At 49.1% G+C, this 23,559-nt stretch overlaps 3 protein-coding genes across 4 annotated transcripts in view; all 3 read right to left on the bottom strand.

Annotated features, from left to right (window-relative positions):
- LOC122168489 (lethal(3)malignant brain tumor-like protein 4) overlaps positions 1–1,934 on the bottom strand; it is a 43,977-nt gene extending 42,043 nt beyond the window's left edge. The window contains exons 1-2 of the mRNA XM_042833853.1: positions 1,920–1,934; positions 1,462–1,591 (exon numbers count right to left, since the gene is read on the bottom strand). Coding sequence (XP_042689787.1) covers positions 1,462–1,591; positions 1,920–1,934 — 145 coding nt within the window. The remainder of the gene's footprint in view (positions 1–1,461; positions 1,592–1,919) is intronic.
- A 2,396-nt stretch (positions 1,935–4,330) lies between these two features.
- SRSF4 (serine and arginine rich splicing factor 4) lies at positions 4,331–15,085 on the bottom strand. Of its 2 annotated transcripts, XM_042834091.1 has the most exons (7): positions 14,961–15,049; positions 11,293–11,384; positions 9,781–9,923; positions 8,796–8,908; positions 6,854–7,068; positions 5,897–5,980; positions 4,331–5,729 (listed from the first exon to the last, which is right to left on the bottom strand). In XM_042834091.1, the coding sequence occupies exons 2-7, from the start codon at positions 11,307–11,309 to the stop codon at positions 4,970–4,972; spliced, it is 1,332 nt and encodes a 443-aa protein (XP_042690025.1). In that variant the 5' UTR covers positions 11,310–11,384; positions 14,961–15,049; the 3' UTR covers positions 4,331–4,969. The 2 variants fall into 2 exon arrangements, with proteins under 2 accessions (XP_042690025.1, XP_042690024.1); XM_042834090.1 differs by lacking the exon at positions 11,293–11,384 and having other exon boundaries at positions 14,961–15,085.
- Positions 15,086–15,830: 745 nt separating this feature from the next.
- Positions 15,831–22,721, bottom strand: MECR (mitochondrial trans-2-enoyl-CoA reductase). Its single transcript, XM_042834169.1, has 10 exons — positions 22,626–22,721; positions 19,744–19,841; positions 19,536–19,667; positions 18,640–18,783; positions 18,458–18,560; positions 17,686–17,788; positions 17,342–17,415; positions 17,170–17,230; positions 16,643–16,709; positions 15,831–16,547 (listed from the first exon to the last, which is right to left on the bottom strand). The coding sequence occupies exons 2-10, from the start codon at positions 19,787–19,789 to the stop codon at positions 16,384–16,386; spliced, it is 894 nt and encodes a 297-aa protein (XP_042690103.1). The 5' UTR covers positions 19,790–19,841; positions 22,626–22,721; the 3' UTR covers positions 15,831–16,383.
- Between the last annotated feature and the right edge of the window lie 838 nt (positions 22,722–23,559).

Below are 23,559 nucleotides of genomic sequence, written 5' to 3'. Positions count from 1 at the left end.
ATCACACCGCAGCTGACTCATAACGGCAATAAAAACAACAGAGGTGAGTTCAATTAACTCTGCCTGAGCGTGTGCGATGGCGACACGGAGCTTTGCTGGGCAGGCAGCACACAGCCCAGCTCTGCATCCATCTCCACACTCACGATGAAGCACAATGTATTCGATGCATGTTCTTAATTGCAGGAAAAGATGCAGTCAACTTCAGGCACTGCAGCACTTCCCTCTCTTTTATGCCTCTTATACAGTATATGTACCAGAGACACTTTATGCAATTCTGCACTAACCATCAGAGCTCTTTATCCCTTAATCCTGACGACGGACAAACGCAATGTTGTGTTTTCTGGTGGTTTTTTTTACTCATCTAAGCAGCATTTGAAGACATTAAACGCGTTGATACTAAAATCTAATCCAGCTCCCTGCAGCGTTGAGCATTAATAAAACCGCCCTCATCTCACTCTTCCAAACACCAAACTTCATTCAGATTGTCCCACGCTCATCTTTACGCAGAACACCGCTCAGTGATTCTCAAGTTCTGAGCTTATTGCTCTGTTTATCCGGCAGCAGCTTTCCCTCCATCCATTAATCCTCAATTTCATCGCTTCTGTGCTTTTCTCCTGGAGAACCTCTGCTTTCAGAAAGCATTACTTCTCGTGTAGAATCGCCATCTACGTTCAAGCTCAATACTTGGTTAAGCCTCCAAAAATCTCTCCTTTGCTGATGTTCCCCTTTGAGAGCAATAAAACACGATCTCAAAGCGGATGTAGTTAAAAGAAAACAAGAAGAGCACGCCATTACATTTTGTTGTCCTCCAATATTTTCATGTCTGCAATGATTGCAAGTTGGCAGAGGCTTTCAAAAAGAATTTTAAAGGGATGTCAAAGTTCTGCACTGTTTGTTTGCTTCTGTTCTGAAGCCTTGCTGACATCGTGCCTTACTTAATCTCCATCTCATCCTTTTTGGATAAGCTCTGCAGCCTCCCCGTGCCCAGGTTTCCTCAGCGAGCACAAGCCACAAATATTTTGGGATATCTGTCTCCACAGCCCACAAACTCATCTTCCGACGGGCTCCCACGTTTGTGACAACGGCAGCGCGATGACACGAGGCCAAAGCCCAGCAGAGCACCGCCGCGGTCAGGTTCTGAGAGTTCAGGATTGAGGAACAGGGGAGAAAGAAGCCGGCCCGGCTCCGCGGTGCTCGCAGAGCGGATCTGGAGCTTTGCACGCGGAGTTCCAGACCCCGCAGCGGAGGCACCCGCACCCAGCAGCGGGCGTCGAGCGGCCGAGGGCCGAGCGCTGCGCTGCGCTCCGCCGGGGCCGCGGCGCCCTGACGGCGGGAGGCGCCATGTTCCCACTCCTCCCCGCCGCCCCGCGCCGCCCGCCCCGCGCCCCCCGGCCCTCAGCGCCGCCGCCGCCGCCCGGCCCTTGCCACAAGATGGCGGCCCCCGGCCCCGCCGCCACTCACCGCCGCGCGGCCCAGCCCGGCCTCCCCGCGCTTTTCTTTTCTCCTCAACTCGGGCAACGTTTAGCGAACCGGCGGCGAGCACCGCGCATGCGTGGCTGCTCCGGCAGCGGCCCTGAGCCCCACGGCTCCGCTGGGGGCAAGGCGGGGCCGGGCGGCGGCAGGGCGGGCGGGGACGGGGCGGCTCCGGACGTCCGAAACGGTGATCTCGGGTCGGCCCGCGTGAGCGGCGCCTTCGCTGCTCTACTTGTGGTGGAGTTCGCTTCGCACCGCTCTGTTCAAATCGTGTTTCTTCTCATCTGGGAACGTCGTGTTTTTGTTTTTGTTTTTGTTTTTTTTCCCCCATATGTGAATTTTGAGCAGGGAAGCGCTGCTCAGCGATAGAAGCAGACCGCACTGAAGGCTCTGCTTTTAACCACGTCCCCGTGCTGCTCACCACGAGTTGCTGTGGGATTCCTTACCATGAAAGATGGCATTTTAAAAGATCAGCGCGCGAGTTAAATCAGCTGCTCTTAGGGGAAAGCAAAAGCGTTCAATACCCCAGGGATGCCCGAGGAAGCGGAGCGGGGCAGTGCCTTCACCACGCATCTGTCGGTTAAAGCTGATGAAATCTCCTCTTGAGGAAGTCAGCCCCTGCTGAGCCCCGCTGCGCTTCTGCTTCTGTTCCTTGCACCACGTCGCTCCCGTGCTGCCCAGCTCTCCATCGCTTTCTTAATCGAAACCTGCTTTTTACCTCTTGATAACTTGCCCGCAGCAATCGATCACCCGCTTTGGAAACGGCAGGAACAAAAGCAGGGAACAGGCAACAACGAATTGCATCCAAAAACTGCACTAATTAATGAATTACATCTAAAAACTGCACTAATACCTCATTGCAAGTACAGACATTTCCGTGCAGAGTAGGTGCTAGCTCCTTACTTCTGCATGGCCCAAACTACTCACCTATGTAACCTCAAATTAATTTTTGACCTGTGTGGTTTATAGAACCTCCTCTACTGGGCACAGCGTGCATCTTAGTTAAAAGTTTGCCTGTGTGCTTCCTTCCACCCTCAAAACACCCATCTTCAGGGATCCGGGGAAGAAAGTCCTGAGCACCCTTACTAAAAACACGCACTTCACTAGCAGCAGCATTGGCTGTCAGACAGCAAAAGCAAGAGTAAAATGCTCGCCTACACTTAACAACTTGTGGATTTTGTTAGGAAGGATTTAAGCTAATTATCCCTATTATCATCACAGAACGGCTTGGGTTAAAAGGAACCCCAAGGACCATCATCACCTTGCCAGCACCTTGCCTGTTTTTTTTATAAGCAGCAGAAGGAATTGCAAACACTCATCGCCTAAGATGTTCAAGCAGTAACCACAAAACTGAACATCTCAAACTTCAAAGGAAATTAAATATCACTTCCACTGAGCTTTCTCATGCTCCTGCAGCAATATGACATTTGATACAGCCTGAGCCACTCACCAAGCCCTGAGCCCTCTCTTATGTGCTACAGAAATATTGTCTTGAAAGCTACTCTTGTGATCTATCACCCTTTCATCTTTTTAATGCGGCAGTGCAAGTTTCAAATGATCCAATTATACAAAAATCACTTGTTCCTACGAGGTTAACATCTAGTTGCAAGAATTGCCATTAGAAGTATGGTTAGCAGTTTGAGATTAGCTACAGGAAAGTTATTAATAAAGCTGTGACTAACCTTCCCTACCAGACTAAGGAAGGATTAATAAGATTTGCTTTGCCTGGTATTTTCTGACGGCACTGCTGGCTCCAAAAGGTAGGAATGTCAGTTCTTAATTCAAAGCCAATGTAGGAGCTTGTAGAAAGTTCAGTTTTGATAATTTGCTAATGGTACAACTGTAAAATTGGAGTGCTATTCAGGACCAGTTAGAGTACTGGTGCTAGAAGCTGCTCTCCTTCCTTCCCAAATTCAGAGGGGTGCTGAGGACATTCAAGTAGATCAGCTCACCCCTCAGCCCTCTCTAGTCCTCTAGAGCTCCTCAAAAACACATGCCACACATTTCTCTTCTGTGTTTCCTCCAAAGCAGAGGTGTTTTGCTAGGAAGAAAAGCTCCTGGAGCTTTAGCCTCAACTCCCAATTGCTCTGTGTGTAACTGGAGAAGATGGATTGACTGCTGTAATGTTCTTGTGACACCTGGTTCAGACTAACACCTTTCCATTATGAAGTTATGCTTCATGACTGAAATCCCAAACTCACAATCAGAGATTATGAAATCATAGCAGTAAACAGCTGGATAAGCTTTGTGTCCTCCTGCTGAGTGTGCCAGACTAGAAAAACAACTGTAAAAGCACCGTGCCTCTCCCTTCATTTCTCAAGGGCACTGTAAGAAAGGCCAACTGTGCAGCAGAGGAAACAACTGAACTGATGATCCACAAAATAAAGCAAAAAGCAGAAGCAGCACGTTTTCCATGTGAACCATACTTACCTTTGGTGTTGGCTGTATAGAGAGCAAAATGTTTTGTTACAAAACAATGACTTCTGTTGGCTTAAGTCTAGCAAGTTAAGTGGCTGAAAAAACACCTTCTTTGTATTATGGAAGCTGAAGCACACTACATTTCACTTATACACACAATGGAAAACAGTCTTGTCATCTTCATTATTTTTTCTGGTTCATTTTCTTGTATTCTTCTGATTGCAATGTTACAGCTCTAAACAACACTGTAAGTGCTTCTGGAGTAACAAGTTAAAATAACTTGATTATATTCAAGTGCCCTGACTACATATAGAGTGACTTTCCAAACCAAGACCCCATTCTTTAAGAGCAACTGTTCTGCAAATTCAAGGTGACGCCGATTGATCTAAAACAGCAACAATCACAACACGACTTCAGGTAATCACCATCAAGTGTCATCAAGCAAAAATAGTCTTTATTCAAATCTCATGGAAACAGGGATCACTGTACTTTGCAAGACGGGGAAAAATAAATAAAAAATTAATATAAAACAAGGATATTGTCACAATACCAGAATATGGAACTCTATTTTCCCACAGATTACTGCAAGTACCTTTTTATCCCCTTTTGACTGTGCTATTCACAACTCTGTAAGTCCAAAAAATATGAAACAGAAGTAGTATGAAACTTAAAACTTAGCACTTCCACTAAATGGCATACAGCAAAGGGCATCAATTCAAGGGCAAAGATTGTTGAAGCCATCATACCTACCTATCAGTCATCACTGCAATCTCATAAACCCACTATGGTGCAGTGCTCACTCTCTGCAAAGCTCCTCCTGGAAAACAGGGCCGTTTCAGTGATCTGGGAAGAACTGTATTCTAAGAGAACCTTTCTGTAGAAGAGTGAAAGAGCTGAACAGCCCTGCACCAGAGAGCATTGCAGGGAGCGAGTACTGCCACTAACAACGACAGACAAACCATCAGGGCAGTTAAAAATATACAGCATTGACATGTTTTCTACTTCAATCACTTGTGCTACAACTACCAAACACGTACAAAAGACTTCTCTGACTGTTCCGAGTATGGTTGCAGCAAGGTTAGGATCTGGAGCGAGACCTTGACCGCGATCGGGAGCGTGACCTGGAGGCAGACCTAGACTTGGACCGGGACCTCGGTTTTGAAACAGATTTTGACCTGGAACGGGAATCTGATTTGACGTTTGGTTTTGACTTGGAAATAGACCTAGACCTAGAGCGAGACACCACACGGGCAGCTGCATCCTCACCCTCACCTTTTGTCTCCTTTTTGTCAGACTCTGATTTTTGATGTTCCTTTTCTCTGGAGACTGACCTGGACTGCTCACGGCTGTCCTTCCTCTTTTTCTTGCTGCTTGGTTTGCTATCTCGCTTGCTGCGCCTCTTGCTTTTCTCACTCTTGCTGCAGCTCCTGCTTCTACTTCTGCTGTCATCCCTGCTTCTCTTCCTATTTTTCCTTTTCTCCTTACTGTGGCTCCTGCTCCTACTCTCATTCCTGCTCTTGCTCCTACTTCTAGCTTTGCTAATGCTCTTTTCCCTATCTTTGCTTCTACTCCTCAAGCTCTCCCTTGTCTCTCCCCTGTCCTTGCTTCCACTCCTGCTCCTGCTCTTTTCCTTGCTGCGGCTCCTGCTCTTTTCTTTCTCATCACTGTTATGGAGAGTGCCCTCAGATTTATCTTTACTTTTGTTCCGCGATTTCTCTGCACTCCTGCTGCGGCTCCTACTTTTATCCTCTTTACTTGGAGTCCTGCTTTTCTCTTTTTGGCCTCTGCTACGGCTCTTGCTTCGACTACGGCTCTTGCTTCTGGAACGGGACACAGACCTGGAAGGGCAAAGCCAACAGACAACTTCACTTTAGTGCAGCCTGGATTTGACCAGTGCTTAAATACTGTGCATAAGTCAAGAAAAACACTTTTCCCCCACTTAAATGAGAAGCGTCATCCCAAATTTAAGTAACTAACCCCCATTTCTTTCACCACAAAGACGTACCTGGATCTTGATCTACTCTTGGAGCGACTGCTGCTGGCACTGCGGCTCCGGCTCTTATGAGAATGCCTGCTTCGAGAGCGAGACCTACAACAAAATCCATCAGCTCAACATTAGCGTGTGCCCACGGAGGGCTTCTGGTCTCCTGCAGGTAAAAGCCCACAGCATTAAAGCACCTTTCGAGAACTCTTGAGCTTTTGAGAAACCTTGGAACCCTTATGCAGGAGGCACAACACACCACCGTTTACTGAACTAAAGGCTGCAATAGGGCCACTTCATTTTGCAGCTTATTATTATGAATCACTTATAGAGCTGCTATCTGCCGACCTGCACACACCACTGAGGAGTGGTGAAGACATGAGAGAACAGCAGGAGTCACGACTGACTGAGAGAGGAAAATCCACATGAAATCAAGCTTTAAATTCATGAGTTGTTCCACAAACAGCAGAAGTTTGCCTGAATTTTATTACAAAGTTCTACCCCAAAATGGAACATGGCAGTGTGTGCTGAAGCATTTCTCTTGATCATACAAAGTAGGAAGTACATCTCTACAAACAAGGACTGGTTGGGGGCTTTCAATCTGAGGAAGAACTGTTAGCCCTGGTGCCTAGAGCAGAACACAGTGTTCAGAACTGAAGTGTTAGAAGTACCTTCTGCTTCATTCTCTATGCACAGCTCCACCTGCCACACAGCATTCCTCTGCAAGAAAGCAAGGACTACAGACTTAATGGAGTTGGGAAGAGGAGTAGCATACTGCCCTGTATTTAGATAACCGATACACACAGTCACTGAAGAAAACGCTTCTGATACGAGTTCCCTTGGTGACTTCCTGGTACCTGGTAAGTTCTCAAAAACTTGGTTTATTGAGAAGTCAGAACACTTCCAAGGTGTTTTAGAACCCGCTGCATGTTCATATGATTGCAGATAGATTAAGCCTCACGATGCCACCAGGAGACATACCTTGAATGGCTTCGGCTTCTGGAGTAAGAGCGGCGCCGTCTTGATCCAGGTCTGTCTTCCACTAATCTAATCTTTCTGCCATTTACTTCTGTCCCGTCCAGCTTTTCAAGGGCTCTTTTCATGTCAGAATAGGATTTGAACTCAATCACACCTTCATTTTTCCTTCCTTTGTGTGCATCTGCATATGTCACTTCCCCTGCCTGACGCATATAATCCTAGAGGAAGAGGACAGAATAACCATTGCCTCAAATCCAGAGTCAGGCTTCCAGGCTCTGCTCATCTCTCAGCGATGCTTGCATAGCCTCTTCTAGTCACACAGATGTCAGCAAGGGTTTTAAACAAAGAGCATTTGCAGTACTAAAGCCAAAAGTTCCTGAGCAAGCCAAGTAACACACTACAATTTCACAGAGTTTGTGCGATTAGAAAACTAAGGCAGCACTGATAATTTGAGCCAAATAATTTAAGCTCTCTCATCTAGAGTCTAATGTCAGTAGGGTTGGGCTACGATAAAGTACAGAAATGTTTCGAGAAATAGATTCTTGCTCTCTAAATCCTGTTTTCAAAGTAACTTGGGGAAAGGAACACCCTTAAAGGTTAAATATGAGAAGGCCTCACACAGGCAAGAAGGCTTTAAAGCAAGCAGACTTCCCTTTGTCCTCCACCTAGGCAGCACATCTCATTCTGCTGGAAGAAACCCCCACACAAAAAAGAGCTGAATTCAGTTTCCCACTTCATGCTACCTGGCTTCTCTGTTTCACTTACTAAGCAGGTGAGCCCTGCTCAGAGCAAGCTGCCACAAGGCCATCTCAGCCACTAGCTACATCAGCTGCAATGGGAACAGCACACAGAAATTTGGTTCAGTCTGTTTTTGGCCCAGCTACTCCCATCTTAATTACACTGAAATGAAAGCTATTCGGAGAAGCAATGCATCCAGTAGAGAATTAATCATGCCATGCTCTACTTACAATTTTTAATACCAGAAGCAAAGACAAGCTACTGATGGTGTGAAGCATTAACAAAAGACATTTGAAGAATCTCAGTACGTACCTGAACTAGTGTTACACATTCAATTACAGACCAGTCTGTACTACGTCAAAGTTTGTTTAGAACAAATTTTACACATCCTTAAAAGAGAACCATAAAGAAAGCGTTCCTGTAAGAACAAGTGTTTTCAACCATTGCTGCTAAGTTCAATTAGGAAACACTGCCTTTCTGCACCTACTGTTGGAGTGCTGCTCCCTGTCCTGCCCCTCTAGTCCACTATGCAGATAATCACAAGTCAACACCACCTCCAGGGGACTCAGATGTAGTGCTGTCTACACAGTGTTACCCAGCATTTCCACTGCTGAGAATCACTTTCCATTCCTTCAGACTTTGAGAGAACATTCACTTTTTGGCAGAGATGGTTGCTCATTTGGGAAGCATCCTCTCCCTGAAACAGCCTTTAAAACAGCTTTTTTTCACGCTGTGGAAATTTTTAAGAGGGATTGTGCAAGAATGATGCTATCTTTTCCAAACAGCTCTTAGAAGCTGATGGTTAAAATCCAAACAGACAAGGGCAAATTCCTTTGTCTCTGGCGACTCCTACCACAGGCCTGCCTGAAGTGTTTCCACAATAACAGCTTAACAATAATCATCTCTAGGTGACAGTTTGTTAGGGCAAATGTTTTTCTCCCACCATCCGAGGACACCAAGCCTGCAACTGCAGCTCCCCATGTTGCATACCACACTACTGGCTTTGTATACACAAAGACACATCAAGACTGACTCAATATTGCTTCAAGAAAATGGACTTGTATGCATATGAGCACACAGATCTACTGACATGTTGGAGCTAAAAAAAAAAAGACAGGCATATGAGTTTTCTTGGATGAGACAGAAGCTAACTTTTTTACCCTTTGTGCTCTTTAATAGAGAAAGGGTAAAGAAAGGGGCCCCATACCTTAAGATCTTGCCAACTGCAGCGGCTTGACAAATTTTCCACAATCAATCTGTATTCTGTACGGGTAGGAGGACCGTACTTATCTCTTCCGCTTCTTCTATAACCATATCCACCTTTAGGAGGTGACAAGCAGACAGCAGTACTTCAACCAGGGAAATGGAGCACTCACTCTACACCCCCCCGACAAAAACGTTCTGCCCCATCTGTTCCCAAATGCATTCAAAATTCACACCCCCACAAGTTTAAAAAGAAAGAAATAAACCCCCCTTGTACAAAACGTTACGAAGAGCCAAAGTGTTAAAAATGATTACATGCACATCATTAAAGCTGTGCACGGGATTATAATTAAGTTAAAAGTAACATGCAATTAAGTTTACTCTTTAAAACAGATTGAAAGAAGAAACCGAATTAAACCAGTTTACTAATGTTACTTACATTGCTTACAAGTTTTCTGAGTATTTGATATGAATAAAGATTTTCAGGCACCTATTTCAGATTAATCTCATCTGTCTCTAACCCTTGGGATCCTCACCACCCAGGTCTAATGGGAAAAGGTTGCAGTTGTCACATGGCTTCCTTTTTGGTCAGCCAAGGGCCACAAGTTCAAAGAGCCACTCATGGAAAGGTAACCCAAGGTCAGCAAATGGAACAGGCAGTCATCTTAGCCTCAAAGGACTCTTAATTAAAACATTGAGGTCTTTGTTAAAGCTATGTTAAACATCACATTGCAAATCAACCATTAAAATAGTTAAACAAAACGATAATAAAATAATAGTACAAGAAAGCATGTTTATTAATTTATCCATTAAAAGAGTTTAATACAACAAATATTCAGATCGACAGTTACATTTACAGTTACAAAACACTATTCACAGCTTCATATCATTTTCGTTTAAAATTACTTAAAAAAATAAAATAAAATAAAAACAAGCAAAAATATTTTATTTAAAATAAGTCACTGATACAAATGCATTGTAGTGCTTACTGCGTCCAGAACCATAACTGCTGTCACGACGTGGGCCTCTGGCATGCTCAACGATCACTCTTTCCCCACAAAGATCTTTACCATTTAGCTCATAAACAGCATCGTCTGCATCTCGCAGGTCATCGAACTCCACGAAGCCGTACCTGGAAACACGGGGGGAGAAAATAAAGAGAAGAGAATCACTCAAAACTGAGCCTGAGGTCTTCGTAATGGCAACGGCTGCCTCTGCAGAAGCACCTGAGGGAACCTCGGTGTGTGAATGTCAGCACCTCACGTGGAAATGCTCTGCAAATACACGGGGTCTGTGCACTGTGCTTGAAAGGCCAAACAAAAAGATGTGAAGTCAGGAAAAGGGATTTGCTTTTGCTCTTCAATAGACTCATTTTCCTCTAGACTGTGGGCAGTAACAGCCCAGAAAGCACTTAATGACAGCCCAAAACTTCAGAGAGCATGGGGAGACCAAACCTTGAAGAAACGCAGCAACAGCCACCAAAAATGAGTTCCTGGGGTGAACAGGGGGCACCCACAGCCAAGACAGTGCAATGACAGCACTGGGCACAGGCCCAAGGAATCACAGAATCCAGGCTGGAAAACATCTCCCAGACCATCTGTCCAACCATCCACCTACCACCCATTCTGGCACTGCACCACGTCCATAAGTCCACATCTACACAGCTCTTCAGCACCTCCATGGACAGTCACTCCAGCACTCCCCTGCAGCCTGCAGGCACCCAATCCCCTCAGTCAGGATCCCACAGGATGGTTTATAAAGCCATTTCTTACGGCTGCTTCTCAGGGCACGCTGTGATTTGCTTAAGGCTGCAGAGCAAATTCAGGGGAGCGCTGCAGTAAAACTCAGGCCTGCCAGCTCCTAAACACACGTTTAAAGAAAATAACAATGTGTAAAATGCCCATCACCATGCATTTGTGGCTTTTTTATCGTTGTCCACCCACCAAAACACCTTCAAGAAGGTCCCACAGAGAGGATTATGACCAGCCAAACCTCAGCTGAAAGCGTTGAACTTCCTTCTCCTCACTTGCTCCAAAAGGAACCACTACGTATCTACCCAATCTGTTCATCCTATTCACCAAGGAGTGTAGTAACACAAAAGCAGCCCTAGAATAAGATGGGCCAGCAACAACAAAACCACACTCCATACCACTCATAAACGAAAGTAATGCTGATCCACCTGCTAAATACGTGTAATATTGCACTGTATGATGCAAACCCATGAATCAAACCCCTTTGGAAGCATAGTTTTACACCACAGAAAGCCACGAGTGCTGACACAGCTTTAACTACAGCAATCTGAACCTGCTGTTACTTGACAGCAGGGCAAGTAAATCTTCTTTTAAATGTCTACTATTACTACTTCATACGTGGCATAAAACTACTTACTAAAAACGTCAACGCAATTTACTCCAGATAATGTGAAGCTACACCATTTTCTGCTCTAGGATAAGAGGAAAAAAAGAAAGGAAATTCTCTTGAAAGAGAATTTAACAACTTACAGTCCATTCCAATTCATGTGATGCCTTTGAGTCCTGCTCAGCTACAGTCAGGAAAGGGAATATCAGGGTTCGCAAGGAAAAGCATCTTCAGACTGCTTGAAACATAACAGTCATTTAAATGAGTTACTGAAGTTAAAATCTCAGAAAACACTCAAATTTCAGTATTTAGAACTTCAACTACTTAAGCATCCCTTAAGATTTGGTGATCATTCTTTGAAATTGCTTCAATAATGATAAGCATTGCCACCAATGGTCTGCTAGCAAAACTGAACAACTGAAAGCAACAGAAAAAAGTCTCATCTTATTCACCTCCATTAATATTAAGGAAGAGAAAGGCCTGAATCCTTTGGAACAATAGGAGCAGCAGTGGAATCGTCCCTCCTGACATCCAGCTGTGCTGGCTCTCACCATTTCATGACTCCAACCTAATTTTTTAACACTGGCTGCTCCCACCGAAGTCAAACACTTCGCAGGGAAATCAAATCACTTCTCTTTAGGCAACAAACACAGGTTTTGAACTCAGCGAGATGAAAGAATCGAAGCTTGAAGCTTTTGGCTTTGATCTCTGCTCCTCAGCGCGTTGCAGAAGTTACGTCCCTCCTCTCGCAGGGATTTCTCCAAGGCGAAGCCATGAACACCAGAAAGCTGCTCAGGGGGACGCAGGGCAGGGAAGCACACAGACAGAACTGTTTGTTAAAGCCAGCGAGATTGCAAATTGCTCTCACCACCAGCAAAAGCTTCCAGCTTTCAAGTTATTACTGCTAGTTTTTCTCATGCTTTCAGTAGATAAAAAAGCAGGCTGAAAAGTCCAATTTTCTGGTCATTTAATACACACACTACTGCCGTGCACAGCTCCAGATGTCCATGTAGGAAAACATGTGAGAACTATGAGCACACAACCAGAAACTTCAAACAGAAATGGAAGGACCTACAAGGAATGGATGTTTATTCTCTGGTCCTTCCCTCAGGTAAACATTGTTCAAAGACTTTGAACTGCAAGCTTAAGTTACAACCAGCAGCACCCGAGACCCAGCAAAGCCTTCAGGACTCTGCTGTGTCACATTCCAGTCGCATCTTATTGCTGAAGCACTTCAGCTTAGCTGCTAAAATACTGACAGGCTGATCTCCTGCAGGCTGAGCACTGCCAACAGCCCACCAGCTTCCAGAAGAAACTGAAAGACTCTACAGAGTGAAACAGTGTGCAGTCATTTTTAATCATTTGCTAAGCACTACTAAAAATAAGCTGACAAGAAAGGATCATTGGGCAAACAAAGCTCCGGAGTGCTCCAGCAAACGTCGAGCACGAGGCAAACCCAAGCAGCACAGCATCAAATCTGATAGCTGGAGTCAATAGCTGCCCAACTGGAATTTAAATACAAGCCACCAGAAGCCTGCACAGACAGCTTCAGGATAATGCCCTATAAATGCCCATCCTAGAAACATACATGGAGCTCTATCTAACCCACAGCAGAAGCAACCTACCACAGAATCAGCAGACAGCAAGGCAGATGACCGCTCAGTTCCACGTAGTTCCCTGTATCCCTCCAGTTATCTGCAACTTTTGATCTCTGTCTCCCCCAAGTGAACTTTGGTGTCACGTTCAGACTATTCACACTGTAGGTGTGGGCTGTGTCTTCCCTTTCACTCTGCAGTCCATTGTAACAGGCACTCAGGATGCCCTGAGAGATGCTTTCAGCTTTGGCCACCTGAACTCAACACAGCTCCCCACAGAGCACTTCCAAATGCTAAGCTGGCATGGAAGGGCCAATCCTTGCAAGACATTTCTCAATAAAGCAAGAGGACCAGCCCATTACTGCACCAGACATGCAATTATGTAGATCCATATCCATTAATGAAAGATGTTTTTCTCTGCTGACATCTGCCTATGAAGTACAAACATTTCTTTCAGAGCTTTCATACAACAACATAAAAACAAGATATCCCTTGAGCTTCAACAACGTGCAACCAAATACCTGAGCACACTTCAACATTATCTGGCTAAAACATCAATATGTGCACACTCCTTTGTTTTAATAACTGCTTTTATTTGTCTTATGAACCTGTTAAATGTCCACCTCCCAGTAAAGCCAGTGTAACAGTTTAGTGAGCTTTTTGATGTGCTCTTTTACAAGAGATCCGTTTACAAACAGAAGTGATAATCAGCCCTCTTGGCTAATAGCAACAAATTCCATATCCCACTCAGTCTTCCTAAACAAGACTTCAAGTTTTCTTACAAAGATGCCAGCGCTCATTAGGTGGGCAGCTTCAAGAAACAGGAAAAAAGAAAGCAGCAATTTATTTCCTCTCGAGAATCGATACTTGAATGTCTCGTCCAAGTGCTGGTGGATCAGGATCCAACCCTCTACATGCAGCAAGGAGTCCTTATGTTACCACAGCTGCCCACAGGCATCCCACCCTGAGTGCTGGGGAGGGGGCAGGCACTCAAATACACCTGCATGGGGAGCCACTGCCACCCTGCCAGGCTGGGTGCTGGGAAGGGGCTGCACTACAGCTCAGTCCAGCTGAGAGGCGATACAGAATCACAGAATGGCCAGGGTTGGAAGGGGCTTCAAGGATGATGAAGCTCCAACCCCGCTGCCACAGGCAGGGCTACCAACCTCCACATTCAATACCAGCCCAGGCTGCCCAGGGCCCCATCCAACCTGGCCTTGAACACCTCCAGGGATGGACGGGGCATCACAGCCTCTCTGGGCAGCTGTTCCAGCACCTCACCACTCTCATAGCAAAGAACTTCCCCCTGACATCCAACCTCAGTCTTCCCTTCTTCAACTTCAAACCATTTCCCCTCATCCTGCTGTTATCTCCCCTTTCCAAGAGTTGATTCCCCTCCTGTTTTAGGCTCCCTTTAGGTACTGAAGGCTGCAATGAGGTCACCCTGCAGCCTTCTTTTCTCCAGGAACAAGCCCAGTTCCCTCAGCCTGTCTTCGTAGGAGAGCTGCTGCAGCCCCCTGATCATCTTTGTGCCCCTCCTCCAGACCCTCTCCAACAGCTCCCTGCCTTTCTTGTACTGTGGGCTCCAGACCTGAACACAGCACTGCAGACGAGGCCTCACAAGGGCAGAGCAGAGGGGGACAATCACCTCCCTGTCCCTGCTGGCCACCCCTCTTCTGACGGTGCCCAGGATCCCATTTGCTTCCTGAGCTGCAGGAAACACTGCTGGCTCATGTTCAGCTTTCCATCCATCAGGACCCGCAGGTCCTTCTCCGCAGGGCTGCTCTCGAGGACTCTTCCTCCCCTCCCATTACGGGACGCCCCCAGCTCACACAGGGCACTCTGCCCTCCCTCCCCTTTAACCTCAATGCTGAACACCTCCTCCCCACGCTCTCCCCAGCCGCCCTAAAACCCCACAACCATACACCCCCCCCCCCCCCCCCCCCCAGCGCATCCCAACGGCACCGGCCGCCCTGCCCCCCCGTTTCCATGGAAACCCACACCCCTCAACCCCCCCCCCCCACCCCATCCCACCCCACCCCACATCACCACAACACCCCAAACTCCCTCACAGCCCCTCAACCCCCCGGCGCCCCTCAGAGCAGCCGCCTCCCATCACAGCGAAACCCGGCCCTCCTGTCAAGGCCGCCGCTTACGCAGGGCCGGGCCCGCGCTCCACCGATAAACCGAGCCGAGTTGGACCAAACCGGGCTCACCCGTTCTTAAGGTCCACCTCAAGGATCTTGCCGTAACCCTTGAAGAAACGCTCCACATCCCGCTCCCGCGCCTGGTAGCTGAGGCGCCCGATGTACACCCGCGGCATCGCGCCCGGGGGGGGCGGGAAGGGGCGGCGCCAAACGGCGGCGCTGCAACGTCACTACGCCGCGCGGCGATGAGTGGGGGGGCGATACGTCAGCATAGGCCACGCCCATCCGGCGGTTCTTAAAAGGGCCATTGCACGAGTGGGCCCACCTGCCCCAAAGTCACCGGGTGGGGGATATAAACCCCAATATCGGGGTCCCAAGGGTTTTCTCGGTACGAGATTCCACCTCCACCTCAGCAGACCGTTCTAATGTTAATTAAATGCCAAGGACCTCGGTGCTTCATTTGTTTTTCTCCCTCCCTATAGGAAGACCCCAAAAGCCCGATTTTTGCCCCGCAAAAGGTGAAGTGGGACTGTAATTGTTGTATGGGCTGTTGCTCAAAATGAGAGACCTGCTCTAAGGGCAGAGTTGTTCCCTCCACTCTCCATCAGCCCCTGCTCCTGGTGAGCTAACCTAACACTAACCCTAACACTAACCCCAACCCCCCATAGTGCTAATCATAGAATGGCCTGAGTTGCAAAGGAGCACAGTGCTCATCCAGCTCCAACCCCCTGCTATGTGCAGGGTCACCAACCAGCAGCCCAGGCTGCCCAGAGCCACATCCAGCCTGGCCTTGAATGCCTGCAGGGATGGGGATCCACAGCCTCCTTGGGCAACCTAATGGGGCACAGCCCACCCATGCCTCACCTCTATGAGCTGTGGGATTTCCCAGCCCTGAACTGGGAACAGCGAGAGTTTCCAGGGGCTGCTGGAGCAACAGAATGCTTTGAGCACATAAACATTTATTGGCAGCATCTTACAAAAATAGATATATCAGACATTGATTTCCAAGAGGTTTCCCTGCGCGTTCCACAATCAGAAGTTGTGGTGGTTCAGTAACAGCAGCAAAACTGAATTCAAGTCCAGGCATTGGAAAAATCACATTGATGGTGGTGAGCTGCCGGGGTGAGCCCAGAGGGTAGAAAATGTACCCATGTTGTCCAGTGTAACTCCAGCCTGCATGGGTGCCCTGCAATGATGCCAGCACTGCATGTAGGTAGGGAAAAATTAACAACAACAACAACAACAAAAAGTAATAATAATACTAATGTTTTAAAAAGTGGTTTTGCAATTCAATCTGCTCCTTTCCCTTGAGATGGCCAAGGGAAGAGCCCAGGCTTTCTGCTGCAACAAACTAAAATGTGACCCAAGTCTCCCTCCAGAAGCAAACCCAGCCTCTTTTCAGTGTGGCCTCTGCAAAATTCCAGAGGCTTTTAATACCTGAAATTAAAAGAAAAAAAAAAGGAAAAAAAAAAGAAACAATTTATGCGAGAAGTCAGAGCAGGAGAATCTGCTTGGAGGAGATGAAGGGCTGCATAGACGCCATCAAGGCCTCCCTGAAATCCTCCAGTGGGACTGCAGTGCAGGCAGGAGCGCTGAGCTGCCCCTTCCGCACCATCTGGCACAGGGAATCCACCATGCTGGCCATGCTTTGCTTGTCTGTGAGAGAAGAAGGTGGTCACTGTCACCCCGAACCCTGACCCAACCCCCTAATCCAACCCTAATGCATCCCTAACCCCAAGCCTGCAGCTCACCATGCTCCTTCTTCCACTGCGTCACCCAGAAGCCACGCAGCCTCACATCCCTGAAGATGAAGGCACTCTGCAGAAACAGGAGATGAGATCTGTCCCCTTCAGCCTGTTCCTGAGTTCTTGCTAGTGTGAGGAGCCTCTTTCAGAGCTCTAATTTGGAACAGATCCGCTTTGGCAGGTTCACAGTAATGAAATACCATGTGCTGCAGCACCGAGCTGCGTCTCACTGGGATAAAACCCAGTTTCACATCAAGGAGACACACACAGCCCCAGCATACAAGAACAGTTTGCACCAGGACAAGTCAGACACTCAGCATCTGTGGGGTTGTTTCAGTGCAGGGACTTCAGCGCAGTCCAAATCCTCCATGAGTGCAACCAAGAGACCCCACAGCAGAATGCAAGGCAGCTCATTCCGTAACAAACCCATCGGTTAAAAACAAAGACAGAAATTTGGAGGCTCTGAATGTGACATCCAGACAGAGGATGCACTGAACTCCTGCAGATGTACCCAGTACCATCCCTATACTCACCACTGGCACCGTCACAGGCTGCTTTGCCATTCCTCCATAGGTCACCATGGTCCCTTTGGGTCTGCAGGAGGTACAAGGCCTTGGGTTGCCCACGGGTTGCTCCCCCATCACACCCCAACCCACGTGCCCTGTCCTGGAGCAGGCTCTGAGCCCAGCCCTCAGCCCAGCTCACTGCAGGTGCCGCAGCATCTCCGTCGTGCTCCTGCCTCCAACGCAGTTCAGGGCAAGCCGGGGCTTCGGGATGCTCTGCAGGAAAAAGGAAGGGAGCCCTTCATCAGCACTGTGCAGAGAGCTCCACTAAGCCCATTTGTATTAATGGCTGGGCAAATATATGAGGCGATTAGTGAGTGGCTTAGAGAACTGTATCTATTCCTAATGACTTACAGCCCAGATGTCACGCTGCCTGCCCTGACTCACAATTGCTCATTGCACATTTTCCTGTTTGCTATCCCTGCAGCTCCCACTCGAAGTGCAGAGCTGTGGGGCAGCCTCTCGGATGGCCTCGCACTGAGGTACCTTAAATATCTCCTTCATCTCTGGCTTCCTCAGCGCATCCTCTGTCACAACGTGGTCTGCACCCAAGGCCAGCAGCCGCTCCACCAGCTGGGGAAGGTCAGGTCTGGAGGGAGAGAGGCCTTGTGAGGCAGAGATCAGGGCATCTGATCAGGGCATCTTCTGCTGGAACAGGGCTGAGTGACAAAGGACCACAGGGATCACTGATGCCAACCCCTGGCTCCACACAGCACCGTCCCAAATCCAAACCCTACGTCTCAGAGCAGTGTCCAAATGCTTTCTCTGCTCTGGCAGCTCATGGCTGTGCCCACTGCCCCATGGACAGACTGTTCCGTGCCCACCACCCTCTGGAGCAGAACCTTTCCCTATCCCCCACCTGTCTGCCTGTCCACTGACAGAGCTCCATGCTGTTCTCTCAGACAAGAAGGTGTGTGACCTTGTCATAAAAGAAGATTAAGTTCATTAACCGGGACTTTCCCCTCATGAAATTGTGTTGGCTGTGACCGCATTGCCTTCCAGGTGTTTCTCAATAACTCTCAGAATAATCTCCATAATTTTGCCAGGCACTGAAGCAAGCCTGGCAGGCCTGTAATTACCTACAAAAGCCCCAGTGATGCACAGACTATGCAAATGAACTACAGAAAACCGAAATACAACAGAATCAGACCCTCTGTGATTGAGTCTTCACCACCTTCTCTGGGCTGAACACGCTCAGAAGGAACCTCCAGTCCCCACACTGTGCCTCCTTCCCCTTCTCCCACCTCACGGCACTCACCTGTCCCTCACCACATTGATGGTCCTGATGCCCATGGCCTTTGCAATCTGGATGACAGCCTGCCCCACGCCGCTGTTGGCCGCGTTCTGGATGACGGAGTCCCCTGGGGAGCACAGGTTTGGCACAGCCAGGTGGGCTCACCCCCCCCCCTCCCTCCTGCATCACCCCAGCACACAACGTACCCGGCGCCAGGCTCTCAAAGTCGGTCAGCATGCGGAGTGCTGTGCAGGGGTTGATGCTGAGCGTGGCAGCACACAGCAGTGGGATGTCACTGGGCACACGCAGCAGGCTGTCCTCGGGGAGCACCGCGTGTGTCCGCCACGTCCCTGTGCAGTGGGGAAAGGACAGCACTGGCAGACCTGGCACTGCACCCTAACTCGCATTGCTGCAGCACTGCCTTGCAGTGCATGGGGTGAACATCATGCTGCAACATATTAAACCTTTTCCTCAATGGCTAGAGCCAGAACATTTATGTAAGTAAAGAAAGAGAAAGCCTGAAACAACGTGCAGGCTGGATATACTTAGATCTGATTTAACCCCTATCATCCATCATTTTTTTTTTCCCTTTATGTTTAAAAATATCGCATTTGGATCTTAACTAGATGGCTTTCGGTCTCCCATTAAGTGAAAAAACCTTTTAAGAAGAAATAGGGAAGGAACAAGCTGTTAGATTAAATGGGAACTGACAATTTCTCTGGCCATTGGTGTGCTGGAGTAGCAAGAGAAGCATTTGTTGGAAAATAAATTCCCAAGCTTTCCCATCAGAGCACTATTAGAGAGGAAACCGTAATGAGACAGAACTGCCCTTGCACAGGTTAAACACTTTATCCTGTGTCTTTACAGAGGCCATCAGCAGCTGTGACAAAACACGCTTGTTTCCAGAGAACAGATTGCCGTGATGCTCCATAACAGTGCACAAGGGCCATAAAGGGTTTGCACTATAGAAAAGTAAATGATTTCTGCATTAAAGCTGAGCACACGCTTTCAGCACACAGCAGTGGGCGCCGGAGAGATGGAGGCTCTGCATCTGCAACCTTCCCCCAGGCAGGGTGCACCCAGGGCCCATCCCCAGACTCACCAAGCCCAGCATCAGCAGGGATGATGCAGTCCCCAGGACTCAGTGTCACCACGCCAGGGCCGACCTCCAGCACGCGTCCAACGCCTTCATTGCCTGCCACGGCTGGCAGTGGGGCCAGGAGGGCATAGGTGCCTGCAGGGAGCAGGGTGAGAGCCACGCACAGAGCCAGGATAGGGACTGATGCACAGTGTAGGCAGCAAGAAACTACCTTGGATCATGTTGATGTCGGCCGGGTTGATGGGCGCTGCCAGCATCTTAATGAGGACATCTGAGTGTCCCAGTGCAGGCAGCTCCAGCTCCTTCAGCCTGGTGGGGACACAGTAATTACAGAGAGATTCATTCCTGTATTACTTCTGCAAAGCATCAGCCGTAAGCAAAGCAGCACTATTTCCCCATCTACATTGCTACAGCCTGGTCTCATCCAGCAAGAAATAAAATCTCAACATCTAACAGAGCATCTGTGCTGCTCCTCCAGCCTGTCCCCCTGCTCACAGCATTGCCTCACACCATAGAATCATTGACGTTGGGAAAGACATCTAAGATCACTCAGTGCAACCCCCATCATGCCCACTGACCATGTTCCTCAGTGCCACATCTCCAAGTTTCTCTGAACACCTCCATGCACAGTGACTCCATCACTTTCCTAGACAGCCTGTGCCAACGCTTTCTCTCTCTTTCTGGGAAGAAACTTTTCCTCATCAGTCACGTGGACCCAAAAGCACATCCAGCCCAGAGGACGCCTTCCAACCCCTTTGCCACCAAACCGTTTTCATGAAAATCCATGCAAAACGCCCTTACACCATGGCTGGGTGAGGCAGAATCCAAAATTACCCAAACTGAACAAGATCTTCAAGGCCACCAAGTCAACTCAACCCTCCGAGTGCCACCAGCAAGCCATGCCCCTGCTAGTTACTATCTTCCCATCACCAAACTACTCAGCTCATTGCTGCTGTACGCAGGGGCATTCATTTTTTGGCTGCCTTGGGCCACGAACCTTCCAGTAAAGAGGACACAGGGGGTGCAGGGCTGCTTCCCACTGTCCACAGATGCATCAAGCAGCATTCACACCATGACACACAGAGTGGGGACGAGGGAGCTGGTGGTTGCCTGACCCACTGCAGGCCAGGGCAAAGTCATCTCCCGTTTGCAAGATGAGGGCAATTGGAGCCACATTGAACAAGTGAAGGAGGTGGCTGGACCTGGTGCTGCCAATTTTCAGGGCAGTTATTTGCTGCAATTATGTGCTGCTAAATGTGTGCCATTAGAACAACCCGCTGAATTTCCTGCACAGCTCGTCCTGAGCTGGCAACGTGGTTTTCCCTTTTTCCCTTTGAAACTGCCTTGGTGATGGATGTGGAGACAACTCAGAGTTCTGAATGCTTAAGATCTGAGCAGAAAGCACAGCGGCAGCCCAGTGTCAAACTGCTGTGGAAAAATCTTTTTATTACAAAATAAAAAATATGGAGGGATTTTTGGCCAAGGCTGCCAAAACCCAACGTTGTGTAAGAAGGCATTGTGCAAGGATGAGGCTGTGTCATCTGGAATGGGTTTGAGGGCTCATCCCACCCTGCCTGAGCTTTAGGGGAAGTCAGATCTGTTTCCAAACATCTGCAACAAGACACAGGGAGGTTAACCCATCATGAGGTGGGTCTTGCACAACCAGCAGGGTGAGGATGGCTGCTCCTGCCCCATGTCCCAGCAAATCTCAGTGCTGCTAAACAGTGTGGTACAATTAAATGGTCCAAAGAGAACTAATCATCTGCTTGCCTGCCCCAAAGAATGGTTTGGGTTCTGTATGCACCCAGATCTGCAGCTCACATCATTCTGTGCAACTTGAAACAGATCAGCTGCATCTGCACATCCCCAGCATTTCCTCTCTTGAAAAAGAAAGCAGAAAAAACTTCCCTCTTCTGAGCCTTTCTGGCCATAATTTGAAGAGAAATAAACCTGTACTGCTGCTGTGCCTTGGGTGGTTGCAGCACCTGCAGGAACCCCTACCTGCAACCCCAGGAAACACTCTCATTCCTGACCCTGCATACCCAACCGGGGTCAAAGTGGGGTGCAGCAATGCAGGCTCCCCCAGGGAACACTGAGGAACTGGGGGGCCGCCCCTTCCCTGTGTGCTGAACTACCCTGGCACCCCCACACTGTGCATCCCCAAAAAACTCCACATCATCCCTGTGTTTACCTCCACCCTCTACCCCTGCCCTGCACTGCCATGCACCCCTGCCTCACCCCTACACCTGCTGTCCCCATTACAATACACCCCTAATACACTCACCCCCCCACAGCTGCACCCTCTTCAATGTATCCCCTGCCATAAACCCCAAACATCTGAACTCCTGATACCTGCACCCCATACAATACACCCTCCGTGCAATGCAGCTCTCTATACTTGCACCTTTTGCAATGCACCCCTGCATATCTGCACCCCCTTCAATTGCAACCCCCATATCTGCATCCCCTCGTATCTGCACCCCCTTCAATTACACCCCCCATATCTTCACCCCCCTATATCTCACTCCCCCATATCTGCACCCACTGCAATGCTCCCCCCATAGCTGCACCTCCTTCAATTGCAACCCCCATATCTGCACCCCCTCCATATCTGCCCCCTGCAATGCTCCCCCCATAGCTGCACCTCCTTCAATTGCAACCCCCATATCTGCACCCCCTCCATATCTGCACCCCCTGCAACTGCAAATTCCATATCTTCACCCCCCCATATCTGCACCCCCTGCAATTCCACCCCCTATATCTTCACTCCTCCATATCTGCACCCCCCACAATGCACTCCCCCATACCTGCACACCCCCCATATCTTCGCCACCTTCAATTGCACCCCCTGCATCTTCACCCCCCTATAACTGCACCCCCTGCAATGCAACCTCCATAACTGCACCTCCTCCAACTGCACTCCCCATATCTGCATCCCCCCATCTCTGTACCCCCTGCAATACACCCCCATATCTGCACCCCCCAATATCTGCACCCCTTTCAATTACACCCCCTATATTTTCGGCCCCCCTCCCCCCCCAAACCTCACCCCCTTCAACGCATCCCTTGCAAACTCCCCCTCTCCCTCCTTACTGCAGGACGTCCGCCGGCTCCCCGTGCCGCTCATACAGGAGCCCCCTCGGGACGCTCCCCGCGGCAGCACAACGCGCCCGCACGGGACGAGCCCGCAGCCCGCGCAGCACCGCCGCTCCCGCCCGCTGCATCCCGGCCCGGCACGGCGCGACCGCCGGCGGCGTCACGGGGGCAACCCCACCCCCAGCGGGTCGGTCCCGCCCTCGCCTGGCCTTAAGGCGGCCTCGAGTGTGGCAGAGCAGCGCCGTGGTGCCGGGTTGTGCCGTTCCCGTCCCCGGTGACGTTTAAGGTCGGGTTGGACGGAGCGTCGCGGTGCGGCTGTTGGTGTCCTTGTGCACTGCGGGGAATTGGACCACGCGGTCTTTAAGGCTCCCTTCCGACTGAAACAATTCTATGATTCTATGGGATATCGTACCTTAACGTGCCATGCCGTGCCTTACTATGCCATGCCATGCCATGATACTCCGTACCTTGCCATAAATGGTGATGGTAAGACCTTGCCATGCCATGCCATGCCTTACCATGCTACACAATGCCTTACCACACCATCCCATCCCATCCCATACCACACCATCCCATACCACACCATGCCATCCCATCCCATGCCATCCCATCCCATCCCATCCCATCCCATCCCATCCCATCCCATCCCATCCCATCCCACCCCATCCCATGCCATCCCATCCCACCCCATCCCATGCCACGCCACGCCATGCCACGCCATGCCATGCCTTACCATGCTATGCAATGCCTTACCACACCATACCACACCATCCCATCCCATCATCCCATCCCATCCCATACCATACCACCCCATACCATATCACACCATGCCATGCCATGCCATGCCTTACCATGCTATGCAATGCCTTACCACACCATACCACACCATCCCATCCCATCCCATCCCATCCCATCCCATCCCACCCCATCC

Source organism: Centrocercus urophasianus, unplaced genomic scaffold (assembly GCF_019232065.1).
Source record: "Centrocercus urophasianus isolate 14NV4802_14NV808 unplaced genomic scaffold, USGS_Curo_1.0 seq_43, whole genome shotgun sequence".
NCBI lineage: Eukaryota > Metazoa > Chordata > Aves > Galliformes > Phasianidae > Centrocercus > Centrocercus urophasianus.
Note: the sequence above shows the minus strand (reverse complement) of the source record. Positions and strands in the feature narration are given on the sequence as shown.

Excerpts from the sequence above, each read along its gene's own strand:
- SRSF4 (XM_042834090.1), bottom strand. The coding sequence starts at position 15,067 with ATGCCGCGGGTGTACATCGGGCGCCTCAGCTACCAGGCGCGGGAGCGG. Across the intron at positions 9,924-14,960 it reads GAGGTGGACCTTAAGAACGG|GTACGGCTTCGTGGAGTTCG; the intron begins GTGAGCCCGGTT and ends CCGTGTTTCCAG. Across the intron at positions 5,730-5,896 it reads AAGAGTAGATCAAGATCCAG|GTCTGTGTCCCGTTCCAGAA; the intron begins GTACGTCTTTGT and ends TTGCCCTTCCAG.
- MECR (XM_042834169.1), bottom strand. The coding sequence starts at position 19,789 with ATGCTGGCAGCGCCCATCAACCCGGCCGACATCAACATGATCCAAG. Across the intron at positions 18,784-19,535 it reads CCCTGCTGATGCTGGGCTTG|GGACGTGGCGGACACACGCG; the intron begins GTGAGTCTGGGG and ends CCCACTGCACAG. Across the intron at positions 16,548-16,642 it reads GCAGTGGAAGAAGGAGCATG|ACAAGCAAAGCATGGCCAGC; the intron begins GTGAGCTGCAGG and ends CTTCTCTCACAG.